At 33.9% G+C, this 20,380-nt stretch overlaps 1 protein-coding gene across 1 annotated transcript in view; it reads right to left on the minus strand.

The window, feature by feature from the left end:
• Positions 1–1,997: 1,997 nt before the first annotated feature.
• Positions 1,998–20,380, minus strand: part of LOC100376340 (dedicator of cytokinesis protein 9-like) — a 118,680-nt gene continuing 100,297 nt past the window's right edge. The window contains exons 37-50 of the mRNA XM_085500692.1: positions 20,138–20,253; positions 19,438–19,575; positions 19,121–19,177; positions 17,533–17,658; positions 16,774–16,887; positions 14,922–15,137; positions 13,350–13,517; positions 12,873–12,995; positions 12,284–12,397; positions 11,486–11,632; positions 9,871–10,081; positions 9,235–9,523; positions 8,026–8,164; positions 1,998–4,526 (exon numbers count right to left, since the gene is read on the minus strand). Of these exons, the coding sequence (XP_085356818.1) occupies positions 4,425–4,526; positions 8,026–8,164; positions 9,235–9,523; positions 9,871–10,081; positions 11,486–11,632; positions 12,284–12,397; positions 12,873–12,995; positions 13,350–13,517; positions 14,922–15,137; positions 16,774–16,887; positions 17,533–17,658; positions 19,121–19,177; positions 19,438–19,575; positions 20,138–20,253 (2,060 nt within the window). The 3' untranslated portion in view covers positions 1,998–4,424. The remainder of the gene's footprint in view (positions 4,527–8,025; positions 8,165–9,234; positions 9,524–9,870; positions 10,082–11,485; positions 11,633–12,283; positions 12,398–12,872; positions 12,996–13,349; positions 13,518–14,921; positions 15,138–16,773; positions 16,888–17,532; positions 17,659–19,120; positions 19,178–19,437; positions 19,576–20,137; positions 20,254–20,380) is intronic.

A 20,380-nucleotide genomic window follows, 5' to 3' on the forward strand; every position in this document is an offset into this window, starting at 1 on the left:
TTCAATCGCTTTACTATCTGCACCCCTATGATGGGCTACTTATCTTATTGTAGCTATGTTTATAATTTATGAAATGCCTGGTACATTATTTCCAACAATCTCGAAGGAAATTGTTTCAGGATAAGTTAGCTTCTAGACCTGTGCATAGTGAACATTTTTTATTTTATGCAAAAGGTCTTTGACCTGATAGATGGAATGAGGCGGCCATCTTGAATAGACTTTACAAATCAAAGCGAGGTGCATCAACCTCCAGTAATGATTAATGGTTATTCCTTCCACTAACACATTCCTAAGGTCTGAACATGTCAAAATAGTGTTTTTTTTTTACAACTACAACAGACAGCAGTTGATTGTCTGATCATTTATTGTATGTATGAGGGATAATCTAGGTAATATGTAGCAGTCATGCTTTCAACAATTCACTTATATACACAAACTGTACATCATGGCATGCATGTTCACATACTGTAATGTTGTCATCCTATCAAAGATTGTTGACTGCTGACATGACACGCGCATGCAGACTAAACCTCGTTTCAGACCCGTGGGTACATGTATGCTATTCATCTCAGAGTTTTTTGTGAAATATTCCTGTAACACAGTACAACTGAGGACTGGTTTAATATTAAACGCACAGAATGCACAGTCATCGTTCTGTATTTAATGTCCATTGCTAGCTAGCACTAGATTATGAGTGTACTTTGCCAGTATAGTGCTGTGCTGTGTTGCTACTGGTAATGTACTGTAATGGTGAGCATAATTGGTTGAATCTTAAAAAATGTAATGTGCAACCAAATTCCAGTAAGTGGAACTGAGTTTGAACAAAATCTTGCAAGCCATCGCCGAGAAAGTTATAATAAAATCAGACTATGAAACATTTTTCAGTGCTTATGCATCTCTCAATATACAGTATGTTTAGCAATTTAAGATCAAGCAACTCGGTTTGCATAACCTTGAAACAAAATTTATGCTGTAATTTAGACAAAACAACAATTTCAACTGAACCAGGCAATATATTAGTGAAAAATGGGCTTGGACATAAATAAAAACAAAATGACTGCCAATCTGCAATTTGTGTTTGAAACATGCAACTCTAACCCAATATGTGCGATTTCAATGGCTGCAAGTCAGCAATATTTGATGGAATAACAAAATTTACATCCATATACAAGTCATCATACAAGGACTTTTTGCATGCATGTCTGAGAAATGGCTTCCAAATTAAGTCTCTGATTTTTGACTTCATCTGAAATGAGAACTAAAAGTAAGGCAATGCTCAAAAATCATGTTTCCAATTTGAGTTGTGGGGAAAGCTGCTATTGTTACATTAACAAAAATGATAGAATTTCACTTTTTAGTCCCTGTTCGGACACAGTCTGAAAATGGGGACTGTGCATACGTCCGAACCTGCGTCTTAGACAGAGTACAATGTACATTCAAACTTCACACATGACAGATTGGCGTCCATTTTAGTAATGAAAAATCATCAAAATCAAGCATTTCTTGGCAGTTTACAGATGGATTTAGTTCAAACTTGATACATTAGACATTTTGCGCCCCTGATGGACGTCATTTCGTTTTTCAGATCGGATTCAAAATGACTGACTGGTGGCCATTTTTTTTCAATGAATTCTAGAGCCATATCTCATGCTTTGACTGATGTTCAAATTTTATATATTCATTATTATACTGATGTAACGGTTTGATGACCTGATTCAAAATGGCCGACCAGTACCATTTTAATTAGTGCTGTTCCAGAGCAATATCTCTCAATATGGACAAGTACCAGGTACTTGTACCATAAACAAAATTATTAACTAGGATTTGATAACAGGACTGTGCCACGCATAGCTTGTTCTTATACCAAACAATCCAAAAAATATTGCAAGATTTTCAATTATATATGTATACTATAATTTCAAATCCAGTAAAAACAATATGTGGAGCTACATTCAAATATACTAGTATTAAAAAACAAGTAAAAGTACTCAAAAGTGTAGTTTTGCAATTATTTTATTGAAAGCACTTCATTTCTTTTATTTGTACATTTCTGCGTAATATTCTCATTCAAAAATAAACACATCTTTTCTAAAGGGAAACGCGTAAATCCCACCCTATCCAAAATGTCATGGCAACATGCCATGTAGAGGTGACAATCATGGAATTCAATATCATTTATTGGCACAAAGCTGAAGCAGCCTTCATAAAACATCAAATCTATTTGGGACTTTAAATATGTACATACACTTTAAAAGACCATATGGAAACTAAAAACACATCAATTGGCAACAAAGACAAAACTCTAATTACAAACTAAAAATATTTTACAAGAATAATTAAACTTTAAAATTCACAAGTTGACCACGGAAATTATTTGTACAAATGTATGATTAAATTTCAATCGTCGTAGGAGCACGATAAACTAAGATTTTAAAATAATAACTGTTCTACAGGAGTTCTTGTGCTTTCAGTGACATCACAATGGTATATTTGATATTTGTGTTCATTAATAAGAATATACAGGAAAATGATTGATACAGTTTTAAAGAATAAAGTGTAAAATAAAATGAGGTATTAAAATTATCTTTTCAACCAGAAATTAAAAATACAAAAATTAAAATAAAAATAAACCAAAATCAGATTGTACACTTAATTTTTTTTTTTTTTTTTCAAATAATTGCATTTTATCTAGTGTAATAAAATCTAAGAACTCTTCAGAGAGAGTGTATTGTGAGAAAAGATGGTCGCATAATGTGTCACAGAAATATAATGTATGAATTCAGTTTGGCAATTATAATACTTGGAAATAAAAAAAAAAAAAACGTTAGTTTTAAAGAATGAGCATCTACCCCTCATGAATGTCAGTCTGTAGAAATTTCTCATTTTCATCAAGGTGCTGGACACATTAAAGATTTCTAGTGAGTATATACCACTCAATGTTACAAATACAGGTTTTTACAATAGGAGAATACTTCAAATACAGGTTTAAAAATCATCCTTATTTGCATAGTGTAATGCGAGTGGATAGCTTCAATATTTTCTGGCTGAAAAACCAGATAAATTTCACAAACTGCTCCAAGCTCAGAACAGCACCTATTAGACTAATCAGTTTATTTTAATTTTAACTCAGCTGTAAATTTTGTAAAATTTCCTTGTATTAAGGCAGTTAAAGGTTCTAATATTTATACATCAGAAATACAACAAATACAAGACTAAAATAAAATTTTCTTCAGAGCTGAAGTGCCATCTATGGTAGGTTTTTAATGACAAACAGCGCCATCTATGGTAGCTTTAAAAGATACATTCATATAATGTTTTACATCAATTCAGCTCGGGGGAACTGCATGTTCACTGTCAAGCAGCATCTCAAACCAACTGCCACTTCAGTTAAATGCTATTCAACAAAATCTATGCTACTTTGAATTATTTTGGCATCACAAAAAGTTGCAACACATGCTGCACGGCAAAAATAAGCGTTAATAACCCTTTGAATTGCTACATTTATTTTAGCCAAAATTATGGAGCAACATTTTGTTGATTTTAATGTATTATTCTATAATTATTTTATTTATTTTGGATAAAACTGTACATAATTCACTACTGCCCATAGGTCCTATTCAAAATTTATGAAAAAATATGAAGAAAATTATTCCATGTTAAATTTTGGAAACAAAACTGCAGCTTGCATTTTGCATAGAATATACAAAGATAACAGTAATCGCCATAGTCACTAGGATGACATCGACATACTGGGCTAAATCTAGTAAATTTTGTTGACAGATAGAGATTTGAGTAAAAGCCCGTTACATCCTACGTTAAACTTTGGGAGACTATTGTTTACATCATGGAGTTGGGGGGGGGGGGATGTAGCATGTCACACCTGTCCTCCTCCCAGCTCTCCTAACCCCACCAGTTGTAAGCAGTGGTATTAATATTAGACATATCATAGACATAGTAAAATATCATCTAATTTTATACAATTTAAATAGCACCGTTATTAAAACTCAGTGAATATTGCAATTATAGGCAGTCATTTTAGCGATATTAAGATTTTTATACAAGTCACCTTAGTGGTGCACATAACTGGATTCTGTAAACAAAAGCAAAAACATAAATACAAAAATTTCATAAAATTAATATAAAATAAGAAATGAAAACAACTATACTATGTTACAATAAAATATCTAAATAAAAATGTATTTAAAAAAATGACTTCGCTGTTCAAGGAGTAACCAATCGAGCGACTGCCAGCTAACAACTTTCAGCTGTAGTGTACAGACATATTTTCAAATTTCAACAAGCCAATTTAATTTAAAAATGAATGTGTTATTAGATAATACTAATCTATATCCAGTATTTATACAGATAGCTTCATTTATTAACTACCATTGTGCATCACTTTCTTAAATAATAGTAATACTACACTAGGCATTAGATTGTCCACTGATAGCAGTGAACAGATTCATTGATGAGCGATTCACAAGTGAAGTAGGTCGACTCTTCTCAGTTTCCAGACCAGGAACCAACTGAAAAGTAAACATAGTCAATTTATATAGTATTGTAATAAACATTTGTAAATAAATAATAATAGTAAACCAACATTGTACTTCACAATTGTCTCTGCATGCACAACACCTTCTTTCACATTATATACCGGTACAACATACTGTAAACTACTGTTACATACTTTATTTTCACTTAGAATTAATTTTTGCGCAAGAATGATTCAGTGGTAATAAAATCAAGAGAATATACCTATTTTTCTATATTTTGCATTCAACTCATCAGAAATCAGTAAAAATAAATTCCATACAAAACACCCAAAAATTAATTCCAGCTAAAATAAAGTATTTCACAGTACTCAACCCTTTCAGCACCTGGTCAATTTATCACATTTTCTGTAAATTTCATAGAATTCAATTTTATTTTGGACCGAATGGACAGACAAAATGTTATATTGTTTCTGGTTTTTGATCACAAATTTTAGCCAAATTTCATGTGGGGAAAAAAGCAGACAATTATTGGAATTATTTTGTGGAAGGTTCATAGAGTCCACTTTAGTACTCAAAGGATTATGAGGGCAAACTCGTAGATCTCCCAAATTAGGTAATTGTGAGCATTCCAAATACCCCAAACTGTTAACAGGTAGGTAAATATCTACTTTGCATGGTAATTGATTTTTGATTTTTAATATTGTTTCACTAGATGACATTGTTAGGGACGACGTCAAAAGATCGATGTCAGATAAAAAACTTATTTCCTTTAGTTTGGGGGTGGGGGGTTTTGACTGATTTTATTTTTTAATGAAGTCAAAAAAATCTTGGAGTATTTGTAGTTCGTTTTTTTCTATCCAATCATGGACAGAAATAACCGAAAAGGGGGGAAAATAGAAAAATGGTTTGGTTCGAGTGTAAATCTGTGCGTCAAATGAGGTGCATTTGTAAAATCTTGTTACACCCACCCGACAACCAATGTCTATGCAATACTACTGTTCGATTATCAATTTGTATTTAATGGTGAATGTAGTCTGACACCATGACCAATATTTATCAATTAAGTTTCAGTGGGGGGCAGGGGGGTTTGGAAAAAAACTAAAGGAATTAAGTTTTTTATCCGACATCGATCTTTTGACGTCGTCCCTTAACAGTGATACAATAAAGATAAAATCCATGCAAGTACAAATAAAGGGAATACTGGAACAAACGACATGAAAGAAGCAACATGAACGGTGACAATAACCTTTCAAAAAAAACAAACACATAATATACAATCCACCATGAAATGCAACACACACATATAATGTTCGTAAGCAGCCCTCTGTGACTTGTTAATGACAGTTAGGAAGAACAAGAAGATGTTTGTTTGATGTAACTCACCCCTGAGTAAATTCCTCAGAAGTGGTAAGATCTTGGTATTATTAACTGATTGGAGGAAAGAAATTGATTATGATATCAACTAACACACAGTGAATGAAAAGTTAGATAGCAATGAATGAATACAGAGTAATGATATGCATAATATGTAAATGAGAAAAAAAACAGGACCATACTGGTTTAATTTAAAGCAGGGGAGTCAGGTGGCCATGGTGTGTCATTGTTTACAAACAAGCGTCTATCCATAAACCTTTGCGTTCTTAGCGTGTGTTGTTATCATGGCTTGGGACTCAATTCCCGCGCAGGTGACAACCCCTCGCTTTAATAATATGTTCTTACTGTGACTGTAAGTATGTTTATCACTTCTCACTGCTGTTACGCATGCTGTGATTGGTTGAGACTCGGTCACATGACATGGAATAAAAATGGATATTACATGGGTATATCACATGGATGACGTCACTGAAACTACTGCGCAACGATACTGCGCATAACAAAATTGTCGTTCGCTGCACTGGTGCTGCTCTGGCCGCTGTTTTTTTTTGGGTTGCTTTCAGTGTTTTGAAGGAACTTTAGCCATCCGAAATAGACAGTGAGCGTGCCAGAATGGATATTAAGTAAGATACTCTGTTTTGATGTATAGGGTATTTTTTATATGGAGCAAAAATGAACGGTAAAGCCGCCACTGAAACGTCGCAGCCAGGGTCTCTGCAGCGCGTTCTACGCTGTAAGCATTTCTACGCGTTCCACACCAATGCTAACCGAAAACGCTCTAAACAAAGTTGTGTGGCTTGTGAATAGGTGTGGTACGTTCGTGAGAGTAATGTGAAACTTGTTATAATAGATAAAATAAAATATTGCATACTTCAAATATAAGTGTTGTTATTTTGTGGGAGAGCGGGTGTGAGTGATGTATGGTAGATGTGATTGTCATGGTGGATGTCTGTTCGATGTGATAAAATAAATAACACATGGTTATTTGGGCAATATCACGATTTGTTGTCTGCCCTCGAGCTGTTGGTCATGACCATAATATTGATGATGCCCTCGCCTTCGGCTCTGGCATCATCAATATTATGGTTATGACCACCATCCTTTGGGCAGGCAAAAAATCGTGATATTACCCTCACAATCATGTGTTATTATTTAATTTGTACACCTAGCCAGTAATATTATTACCAGACTATACAGCTATGTCATAAGCAATGTTGCCTCCAAATCTGACAGTAATCTACTAGCTCCTTGTTACAGTGTTATCATCAGCCAATCAGATGATAATACTTGCTTTGAGTACAAACCATACTGATAGCCACAGTTACTTAACATTTCATATGAGCGAGTGGGTTATAATGTTTTTATGGTCGTTATTATAATTTGTATTGACAAAAATAAGCAACGCTCATAACAAATGCAAAAGAGCTTTCAAAAATGTTTTAGTCAAGCTAATGATTAGCTATTTCAACACACATACCCACCCACGCAACACACGCACCCACCCACGCACCCACTAGGTCTTGTTTTATAGCAGAATACAGACTTGTCATCAAAAACAAATCTCATTTGTGAATCAAGTGATTGTATTTGGTATAGAAAGTAGTCTAAAAAAAAAGTGCAATACATGCACACCCAAGACAATGATAAGAGAGCATGCACTTCAATAAAATAAAAACAGTTTAGCGAATCCTTGTATAGGTGAAGTGTTCATGAGGCTAAAATTTTTTTCATGGAAAAAAAAACAAATATTTATTTTTTGAGGTGCATAAAGGACTTGCACAATTATCCTCCAATCATGTTTTTCAGAGTTTACAAAATACTAGTAGTCATTTTGGAGTGGAGAGTGAGCGTGGGTGCAATGTGCTTGCAGCATGCAGTAACAGGCAAGTAATGGCATCGAGCATGCTACATGCAAGACTGGCATGCTTTTGTTATAAAGATAATTCCAGGAATTTTACCAGCATGAAATAGATTAAAACACATGCATATATCGGATTGACTTGTTTATTTTTTAGTTGTATAACAAATGAGAGAACCTCAGGCGAACAATGCTGCAGTCGTAGTGAGTATTTCTGCCATGTGTTTTCACTTTGCTTAATTACACTATTCCATCACTGGCGCAATTACAGGAATCTTACTATAGCTGTATCATACATACCTCCTCGCTGAGAATCTCGGATAACTTTAACACCATCTGTTTGTATTTCTGTTTCATGTCATCGTGATAATGTAACTGGTCTGATTTAATGAGTTTGGCGTTGATTTCCAGCAATTCACCACATGCTTTTACAAATTGCCTACAGATATAATGAAACCATGCTTATACAATGCTACCTCAAAATTTAACCACTGTTAAGGATAGGTCAGATCAAATACTATATATATACAACAAAAAACAGATTTTCAGTCTATATAACTATGTCCTATATATAGAGTAAAACCATTTATTTTCACTGCTTGCATTTTATGGCATTGATGAAGATATAGAACATAGAAATTTTCATCATAAACATTTCAGGATTTCACTGATTTTTGAAATTAAGAAAAAAAATTATCTCTTGTGAAATTAAAGCAATTTACAGTATATCAGGATTATGGGCTATGTTTATTACTGTCTTTACATTGTATCATTTTAACAGTGTTGACAATAGTTAATGAAGTGTATTGTGTAGTCTGAAAATAATTCCTACATGTATTTTAATGAAATTGATGGAAAATAGCATGTCAGCACTGTCCTAGATCATGTTTCCAAATTCAAACATTGTGAGATATACAATTATCCATGTCAGGTTTCTGATGGATTTTGCCTAACCTAGAAAATGCAGGCAATTTCAACTAACCGAGAGAGTGCTGGCAATTTCAACTATCCTAAGGAGTGCAGAAAATTCCAACTAACCAAGGGAGTAAAGACAAAATTCAACTAACCAAGGGAGTAAAGACAAAATTCAACTAACCTAGAAAGTAAAGACAATTTCAGCTAACCTCAAGAATGCAGGCAATGTCAGTTAACCTAGAGAGTGCTGGCAATTTCAACTAACCTAGGGAGTGCAGGAAATTCCAACTAACCTAGGGAGTAAAGACAATTTCAGCTAACCTGGAGAGTGCAGGCAATTTCAGCTAACCTGGGGAGTGCAGGAAATTCCAACACACCTTGGGATTAAAGACAATTTCAGCTAACCTAAGGAGTGCAGGCAATTTCAGCTAACCCCTGGTAACTAAGGAAGTGTAGACAATGTCCACCGACACAGAGGCAACATAGGTAAGTATAGATTGCACCTTGGCCAAAGAATGAAATGATAAGGATGATTTACATAATTTCTGGCAACAATAATACTATACATACATGTATATGTACATCACCACTTACCTGAAGATTTCTTTGAGTTCCCTGACTTTCATTGAATCATATTGCGATATGTTTCCTTCCAGGAAGGCAGATGCATATGCTAATGGTCCAGCATTCACCTGTGTGCTCACAGAACCTTGTAATTTCAGCTGTAACCGTTTCATGTCTGGTGCATCTAACGACAGGATTTCATTCATTTCACATACTTTCTTTCTCATTTCATCTATAGCTACCTCTATGGGCGTTAACTCCTGGTGAATCTGGTATACGACTAAGATACGTTTCTTGACGTAGGGGAATGCATGGGAAGCTAGAACAAAACACACAAACCGGGATTAGTAGAAATAACTAAGCTCCAGTTCTGATCACCAATAGCATAGTTGCTCCTCCAGCCTCTAGAACTGGTACATTCATAGCTGGGTTTGGACACCAAAGTGGGGATTAACCTGTACCCCTAGCAGAGTATGGTGGAGTTGTCGAGTAGAGAGGCCAATCATGTCTGGTGCATTTGTCTAGTGGCCACCACTTACCATTTCTGTATTGTAAAATCTGTATTAGAAGTCGCTGCTTCTATTAAAATGGTGCAATGCAACACAGATGATTTTTGGCTTTCAAAAGAATGTCAGCCTGTAATATGACATGATCAACTCAACTCACCTGTTAAAATGGTTCTTCTTTTAAACTGTTCCTCTATTGAACCATGTGACTTTCCTCCACGTGTAAATGGAGTCTCAAACATAAACCTCCTAACATTATTATTCTTTTCAAAATCAGTTTGTCTATCTCTTAACTCCTTCTCATCAAAGTACACCGTAACATATGTAACCTGAATATATGCATATTTACTATCCAAATCCTTTGGGTCCACCTGGCAGAAAATATAAATAAATAAAGAAACATTACATTTCCATGAAGAATCAGAAACACTTGATTTTGCAGGAGAATTATTCTACCATATTTACTCAAAGGAAGCCAAACAAGCATGTTTTAGTTGATTTTAAGTAGCACTTAACAGGCCAAATACATTTGCACAAACAAAGTAATTGTTTACAATCTATGGACCTTCAATTAGTTTTCAATCCTTTGAATGCTATATTTGTTCCTGCCAACATTTTTATTTTTTTCTCATTTTTATGCAATTTTTTATAATAATTATATTAATACAAGTCATTGTCAATGACACGTCCCCGTTCCGTTCATATTTGAGTGACATATACATTCAAAGCAGATCATGACCGAAATGCACCTGCATATGTACAACACATTGTACTAAATCTGAACAAAATCCATCCATGCATGACTGAGATCCGGTTCCGGAATTGTGAAAATACGCGATTTTGATGCATTTTCGGCCTTAAAATGGCCATCATTCAGCTATTGTTAAGCGGATCATGAAACAAATGCACATATCTATTTGTGACATGATGTACCATGTGTGTGTGAAGTTTGAACTTGATCAATCCAGACATGTCTTGGATACGGATCCAGAACTGAATTCTTTAACAAAATGGCCGCCAGTCGGCCATTTCGAACTTGATCCGAAAAAAAAAATGATGTGCATCAAGGTCCTATTATGTTTAACGTATGTACCAAATTTGAACAAAATCCATCCATGCATAACTGAGATCCGGGTCCGGAATGGTGAAAATGTGCGATTTTGATGCATTTTCGGTCTTAAAATGGCCGCCATTCGGCTATCGTTAATCGGATCATGAAAAAAATGCATGTGCATATGTCCCATATAATGTGTGATGTATGAGTGAAGTTTGAACTTAATCGGTCCATGCATGTTCGAGATACAGGTGATCACGGACGCATGCACGCACGCACACAGGGCAAAACATAAGTCCCCGTTTTCGGACTACGTCCGAACGGGGACTAATAATGTCTCGTCAAGTCTTAATCAAAAATTTCGAAAGAATAAGGGAATATTTATACAAGTTTATTTTTGTGAAAGATAACCGATTTATTTTTCACTGATTTACCATTTCAGGCATATTCAGTGGGTATAAATTTACGGTTTTATCATTTAGATAATGTGTTCTATGCTAAATTTTACATATTCACTGGGTTTTAATTAAGCGCATTTTCCAGTCAGCAAAATGAGCGAAATTAAAACCCAGTGAATAATTAATCCTTTTACAGTATTATAATGCTGACTTCGGTGTTCAAAGGGTTTATCAATCAGGCCATAAAGAGTATTTGACAATTTCTGAATCATTTTTATCACCTTGGTAACAGAATTTTTGCATCTATATTTTAGTTTACTTACAACATCTGAACTCTTCATTAATTTTACATTTTCAGGTCCAAACTTTTCTCCATACATCTTTTGTAATCTTGTAGATATTTCAGCTAATGAGGTCACTTTAGGCTCTTTGTAAATGTATTCCTTGCCATCTTCCTCTTCAAAGTATTGCTGCAAAAACAACAGGTGGATGAGAGTGTGTTATCCTTGAGAAAACCATACCCTACCATATTGCTGCAACCCATAGTGGATCATAACAAGCAGCCTCTTGGCTGAGATATTTCAATTGAAGAACTGAAGATGTCATTGGAAAATGAAAAAATCTGAGAGATGTCTAACTGAGGTACCTATATGTATATTATTGCAATTTTTAACAAGAAGTTGAAAATATCACTTTTTACCAAAAATATTCATCAAAAATAGTGAATTGAAGATATCACGAAATGAACAAATCTGAGACAGGTCCACATGTAGTACCCATATATATTATATCAAAGCAATCAGACTTGTGGTTTTTAACAAGAAGTCGAAAATATCACTTTTTACCAAAAATGACAAAATATTTATCCAAAATTGGAGAATAAAAGATCTCATCATGAAATAAACAAATCTAGGAGAGGTCTACCCAAGGTACAAATACACCAAGTATCAAAGCAATAAGAATTGTAGTTTTCAAGATGAAGTCGTAAACGTAAAAAGTTGACACGGACAACGAATGCCGACGGACAATCATATAAGTTGACAGCGAAGCTAAAAAGCTCTTTAAATACCATCCATAATTATATCGTTTGACTGTGGCTGAGACATTTTCAACACACTTACCTGTCCAAAGAATGCAATTCTAAAATAAGAACCAAGTAACCGTCGTCCACTCTGCATGACTTCAACCACCTTGTCATGTACCCGATGTAACGTAGAGTAGGCTTCAGCTAACCTCTGACGAAATAAACATTAAATATAAAGTGATGTACAGAACTAAACAGGTTAATTTCAATATGTCTGTGGTTGGTTGACAAATGTTTAAGAAATGGCCTCCAGACAGACATCCATGTTTTCATGACTTCTCCCAATCAGAGGCTGGCCATATCTTCATAGTAGTATGTGACAGTTACACTAGTTCTACAAACTACTATGCTACATTGTACACATAGTGAGATAATTAGTTGAACACTATCATTTTCCTCACCAAAATTGGTTCAACATTTTGAACATTTTTAGTTGTTTTTCATTTATTTCTCTATTAATTTTGAACCAAATACACATTATTTTCCATTGCCTACAGGTATTGATAACAATTTTCAAAAAAATATGGAAAAAATTATGCGGCAACAGTTTTATTTTAAAATCTAGTTTGATGTTCAAAGTCGTTAATGAATAATACGTGTCAAAGACATTTGTAGATTTAATTTACCTGAAAGTCTCTTTCCTTCTCATAGAATGGTATAATCAGGCGATACAATTCACCCATGATTTCATATCGCTCTGATTTCTCCAAATACTCTGCACACTGCTCCAGTAACGCAATCAAATGGTCCTGCAGAGACAATAACAATATTATCTACTACGTAACAGACAGTAGAGACTCATAACTACCATAATTTCTTTTATTTTGTCAATTTTCAAGGATCTTTTGAGTCATACAAAAGTCCTGAAATTTTTTAGCAGTGAACATTTCAATGTAGTCGCTAAAAGTCGTAGTGAAATGTCATCCTTGAAATCCTCAAAATTTCTAGCGATAAAGTTTCAACTTAGTTTGCATGATTGTACATGTACTACATATAGCAAGCGTAATGTTGATTTATTAAGCTACAGACTGATGTAAACAACATGTGCATGTCTGACAAAAAACAAATAATCGAACGCTTCCTTGTATTGTTTGACTCCGCACCTCTGTGTACTGGACATCATGCATTCCTTTGTCATCTTTGATCCCCTGTTCTTCAGATTCCACATTAGGTGATATCAGCCTAAATGCTGTACAACCTCTTTTGAAGATATCTTTCCTTTTTAGGTATTCTGCAACCAGTGCTGCCACATGGATGTAACAATAAGCTGCCTGTAATATAATATAATATCAGAAAGGAGAGTGCAAGATACACTAGTATACTATCATAAGCCTTATATACCAGCCAGTAACAGTGAATGGAGTTCACCAGGGTCTCTCATAAAATACAGTGAAAATCAAAAAGATGATTGAGAATCTTTGCATTTGATCAAAGACAACAGAGTAGATTTGCTGTATTAATGACAGAGGTATTTCTATGGTCAAAATAAGTCATATTTTAATAATATGATATTCAATAATAGCAATTATGTGTATGCTTCTATTGGAGAAGCACTCATAATATAGCAAATGTTGTAAATGTACTTAAATATTTGTTGAGATATTACAACAAGCAGCCTGTCGGCTAAGATAGCTCCGCTGTTAGCAATGCACATTGCATTTAAAGAACAGAAGATATCGTTAGAAAATGAACAATATGTATAGTATCAAAGCAACAAGACTTGCTGTTTTCACTTTTCATCAAAAATAAACATCAAAATTAGATAATTGAAGATATCACCACGAAATTAAGAAATCTGAAAGAGGTCCACATGTAGTACCTATATATGTAATATAAAAGCAATCAGACTTGCGGTTTTCAACAAGAAGTCAAAAATATCACTTTTTACCAAAATTTAAAAAAATATTCACTAAAATTAGAAAATTGACGATATCATTACAAAATGAACAAATCTGAGAGAGGTCCACATGTAGTACCTATATATGTAATATCAAAGCAATTGGACTTGCGGTTTTCAACAAGAAGTCGAAAATATCACTTTTTACCAAAAATGACAAAAATATTCACCAAAATTAGAGAATTGAAGATATCATCATGAAATGAACAAATCTAAGAGAGGTCTACCCAAGGTACATATACACCAAGTATCAAAGCATTCAGGCTTGTAGTTTTCAAGAAGAAGTCGAAAAAGTAAAACATTGACACAGACGACTACGGGCAATCACTCATATGATAAGCTCCGCTCAACAAAGTCGACAGCAGAGCTAACAAAATGTCATGTTACATTAAAAAAAATATTGACACAGCTTAGTGACAATCATTGCCTATACTATAAATGCAATTTCACTATATTCGATAATAAGTAAAATCCGCTAAATTAGTGAACATGTAAAAAAACAATAAAACTCATTGTTTCTTTGACAAATTTATGAAATTTATACAGTGAATATGCTCAAAACATCAAAATAACGGAATTAAATGTTAGTGAAAATACCAGGGTAAATGGTTTTTACATTAGTGAGTGATAATATGAGGTTATTACGAGAACACCTCAAAGTCTGCACGAAGACAGTACAGCTAGATTATCAGCCTGTAAAATACCCTCAAATTACGGCACGCTGTAATTTATGGCGTTACGGTGACACATGCATAATAATATATGATATTACGGGTACCTCGGAAAAGTCTCTATTCTTTTCATGTATCCTGGCCATACTTTCTAACCATGTTTTTCTAAGTTCTGGTGTACTTGCATAGGACTTAGCTAAACTGTACTGTAAATCAACCAGCATCTCGGGATCATTCTCATGTTCTTTCATCTGTGCCGTCGCCATCAGAACTGTCCTGATCTTTTTAGTAAGGTCCTTCACTTGTGTTGGGAAGTGAGTATGCTACAAAGAGAGATAATTAGACTATGTGAAACCTAGTCACTTGCAGAGAATGCTACATCTGGTCAAGTGCCTACTACGACAACTAAGACTACTGCGTACAACTAACTTTTTTTCTATTTAGTACATACTGATAAAACTTGATGTTCAGATCATATGCTACATTAAACCGAGAAGTAAAGATATTAACAAGTATTATCGAATGAAAATATACATGCACAAGTCGAAAAAATAAAATATTGATCAGTAACAGGAATCTCTATTTGGGCATTTTAAAAAATAGAAAAAAAAAAAAGTTTCCCAATGTAAACTTATCTGGCAAGCATGTAATATTAACAAGGTCAGTGCAGATAATTTAACAGCAAACAGAGTGTTAGTTACCTTTCGCTGAAAATCAAACATATATAGAAAGAAAAGATAAATCATGAGCAAAGAAATCATGGGTTTTAACAATACATAAAGAATACGATGATGCAGCTCAGCAGTAGATTTGTAGGAGGTGGAGCAGATGTAGAAGACCAATTATGGAGAAGGGAGGATAAGAAGACTGACAAATCTCAGAAAGATGCAATTTTCGTTACATAATAGAGGATTTCTTTTTATTGCATAATTAAAAAAAAATCTATGCCATTATTTGAATTGCCATGACAACATACTATGAATAGTTTCCTTAATTGTCATGGAAACAACTCTAATCAGGCTTTTTGAAAATTGCCTGGGAGCTAGAAATGGCTCTTCTAAACAGAGTAATACAGTGATTGAGGTAGCTGCTTTAATTATAATCTTTTCAAAATGATATGAATTGGGAGAGTGATAAACTTGTCTGTGTCTTGATTAGGGTGAGTGATAGACGAGTGATCACTAGCTTTAGTGCATAAAGTTTTGCTTATTATGTTGTCATGGCAACTTGAATATTGTCCTCCTACATTCCTATTACTCAAAAAAGTAACAATAACATATAGTGCCAATAATCATACATTCACAACACTAATAAAATATTATTTCAAACAAGTTTAAAGTTGATCATTTTATACCACAAGTGTTTTGTATATGGAATGGTTGATATCACATGTCAAAATGATAAAATTGTGTGATAAAGTTTTTGTTTTTCCCTGTCAGTGAAATATTAATAACTACACAAGTTTCCCAACCTTAAATATAAATTTTCTGTTAAGTAATGCACAGAACACCATTAACCAATGAGTAATTATGAAAACTAAACACCAGTAATTATCTTAAAAGTACCGATTAACCACCATGCAAGATGAATAACTCAAATATGAGAAGATTCTGCAGAAGTCCTACTCAATATAAAAATCATTCTACATCTACGGATGATTCCATTCTACTTTGAGGGGTGGCAAGGCAAGCTCACCTGCATAGCCTTGTCACTGTTGGCATACTGTAAAATACTTGGAAATAATTTTTGATATTTTCACTGAAGGGATGAAACAGTGAAAATAAAATCCAGCGAAAATATCTTTTTACTATATTTTACATTCAACTCAAATCAGCAAAAATAAACTTTGTACAAGACAACCAAAATGTCCTTTTTCAGCTAAAATAAATTATTTTACAGTAGTTATTGATGGAAATGAGTGATTCTATTCTACTTTGAGGGGTGGCAAGGCAGACTTACCTGCATAGCTTTGTCACTGTTGGCATAGTTATTGATGGTGGCGAGTGATTCTTGAAACCTTGCACTGTTTAATACCACTATGTCACTGATCAGTCGAGACACTGATATGATCACCTAGCGAGTGAGGTAATTTATAGGGTTAGCATTATGACAATCTTGTCCAAAACAAAAAATCTGGTGTAACTTTGAAACACTGCTTTAAATTTAACAACACATCCTTTATATAAGGGTGACAAACTAAAAACAATGGTGCAATCACAATGACTGACAACCTCTCCAATAAAGTAACTTGCTATTGAAAATGATGCACACCAAAGTTGTTCCTGCTAAAATTCTGATCAGTATTTACATTTTTTTTTAAATTTAACATTTCTAAAACACATTTTCCATGTGATGCATTGTATGGCAACAGCAAATATTAAATTAAAATAAATTTAAATATAGTACACAGAAATAAATATATATCTACTGGTATGTTTATTTAAAAAAAACAATAAGAAAAAAAACAAAAAAAACAATAAAGCCTGGTTTATTTTGTGAAAGTGACAAAATATGAGGTTAACATTGAGGTTGAAGAATCATTACTTTGTTCCAATAAACCATTACCAAGCAATAGAACTGATGGAGTAGGCAAGTAAACAGCGCATTTTATTGTGGAAAGCAATATTTATAGCAACCTCTATCGAAAAGTTGAATAACTAGTGTGAAACTGATTTGTTTTTTTTAGTATTATCTATAAATCTATTGGTATCCACTTACCTGTATATGAACTCTGACAAACTCTCGTCTCCCTGTATATTCAAAGTTATTTCTCATCAACAAGTAAAGCAAGGCACATGCTTCATTCCTAGTACTTGATAACTTGGAATTACAACACCGTAAAATCTGTTAACAAAATCAAAATGTTGACTGAAATCAAGAACATGAATAAGAAATACACTACGATAGTAATAGAGAGAGAAATAAAGAATTAACTGTTTGCAATTCACACAACCTAAATACACACACTGTTTTAGATTCAGAAAGCAGGCATAGAAGAGATTATGACTGTTAAGATTTCAAGTCACTATTTGCTCATGATATTAAGTTACAGACAAACTTGTGAACAGATTCATTTTGAGCACTTTCTAGTAATGGTACACAGACTTGTTTTGTTAATCATTGTATTGTTAATGTACAGAACACAAACACTGAAATTACGGGAGAGCAAATCAAGAGAGCTCTGAGAAGTGAATAATAAACTATATGTATACTGTCATTTTGGCAAGGATATATATATAATGTCACTATTTTGATAATGGATTCAAGGAGTTTCCAGTTTTACTGTAATTCATTTCATTTATCAGCAAAAATAAGAATGTTAAAATCTTATGAATAATTAATGCATTTACATCCTGCAAAAAAAACAAAAAAACTTGAAAATGGTTTAAATCGGCAAAATACTTATTTACATATTATAAAACCCTCACACCTGTTGAGTAAATAACCCAAAATGTAGTCTTATTAAATCCAAGTTTTTAGAAAACAAACATTTCTACGGTTGCACACACTGGCAACTCACTGAATCAACAGCTGATAAATGCATTGCTTCTCAAACCAAGCAATTCGTTCCCTCTATAGATGTGAAATGCTGAGTTACAAAACCAAACTTCAACACAATCTGGTAATTGATTACCTGACAAGACTTGAGATACCAGAACACTGTACATTTCTATTATACACTGTGCTTGTACACATTTGTAGTAATTTGACACCTTGGACACTAAACATCATTTCCTCAACAAAGCCCCATTCATAACAAATAAATTTGACTGGATATTGATGTTAAAACACATTTTTCAACAATAACTTTTGAACCAGAAAGACAAAAACATGGTTAAAATTGTTGATCGAAAATTATATACCGTATAACAGACAGAAATGTTTTAGGGAGGGTCAGAAAAGTTAAAAGGGATCTGTGAAACCAAGCACAATGTCAAATGATGAAAGTCACTCTAAAGGGACAAGGAAAGCGGAAAGTATGCTGAGTTGGAAATTGTAATACTGGGCACGCATTCACAGGCAGACTATACATTTGTCACCAATTATTTCTCTAGGTTGATTATAGTGGAATACTTGCTGGAAAGATAATATCTCACTCTGAGTGAAGTCCGTCATGACTAGCTGCCTGCCATATTGAGTTTGCATGAACTATGTAGTGCATTTGAGGTAAGAATTAACAAACCACACAGAGAACAAAAGAACTGGAACTGAAGAATACACAGCAACACTGAATGAAAAATTAAGAAAAAATCCACATATTGGAATACAATGACTGTATTGTAGTTGTAAATTCAAATGGACTTACTTCATAACACAGATCACCACAAAGATGTGCATGGCCTTTAAACAGCGCTGTTGGAAACTGAAGGTAAACAAATTGTCGTTAAAATACAAAATACATGTTCTTGTATAGACCTACATATTTCAAATGATTTTGATTTTCTGGAGAGCTCTCATATGCTTTCATGGTATCAAATCAATCAGGCTGGTAGTTTTCAAGAAGAACAGCAATTGTTGATGGACAAAGAAACATCCAGTAATATAACTAGGTAGTTGTGCATGGTGATCTTTGATATTATCAGAAATTTAATTGCTATTTTGCTTTGATTCTCAAGTTCTTACCTTGCTAATAAATGTACGCAAACCAGCAAAAACATGTTTGAGTAAAACTTCAGACTGACTCATTTGCAGATAGGATAGGAAAATATCGAAAACTTTTCTCATTAAAATATTGTCACCATCATCTTCTTCTAACTGGTGCTATAATGAATGAAATAAATCAAGAGATCAGAACGATATTTGCTACTACAACCACAAACCATTTATTATACTAGTATTCTTTATCATTAAAATTTGATTTCTCATCACTGCAGCTTTAGTAGACTTGTGTTTCCTATTGTCACAAGGCGGAGTGTCAAGTGTGGCTAACAAACAAGACTACCCTGTTGTGGGTTCTTTTCCCACTGCTACTTTTTAGCATTAATTGCGAGTCAGAAGTGCAAAAGAAAGTAAATAATAATAGCAAATGATAGTTTTCTTCATGTCAAAGGTCTTCGACATAATATGCCTCTTATATGCTTTTGCATATTATGCAAATAGCGTAGTTTCAGGTTGGCTTAAAGGGCGGCAATCGTCGTGCCGCTTCCTGTTCGATATGGGACTCATAGCGACCACCGCGCTTTAAACCAGACATTTTAGACACATCACCGGCAAGAAATAATGTTAATACGAACACAAAACACAAGAAACAGAAGAAGTTTTTTCATAATCATTATATTATTTCACATTTTTGTCATTTTCAAGGCCTATTTTTTTACCATACCTTAAACTGTAAACAATATAGACATATGATGTCCAGTACTGTAATACCAACTTCAGTAGCCATGTTAGCTTCTAACAAACTCCTATACACCGAATCAGCATCAGATGATGAAACAACTGAAATATACAACAATCACAGCTGTGTGGGACAGAGAAACAAAAGTATACAGCGCCCTCATACAACCATTTTGAAAAATCATTTTCATGCATGTAATTTCGTAGAAGTTGATACAATTTCTCAGTA

This window comes from Saccoglossus kowalevskii, chromosome 1 (genome assembly GCF_978046115.1).
Source record: "Saccoglossus kowalevskii chromosome 1, keSacKowa6.1, whole genome shotgun sequence".
Taxonomy (NCBI): Eukaryota; Metazoa; Hemichordata; class Enteropneusta; family Harrimaniidae; genus Saccoglossus; species Saccoglossus kowalevskii.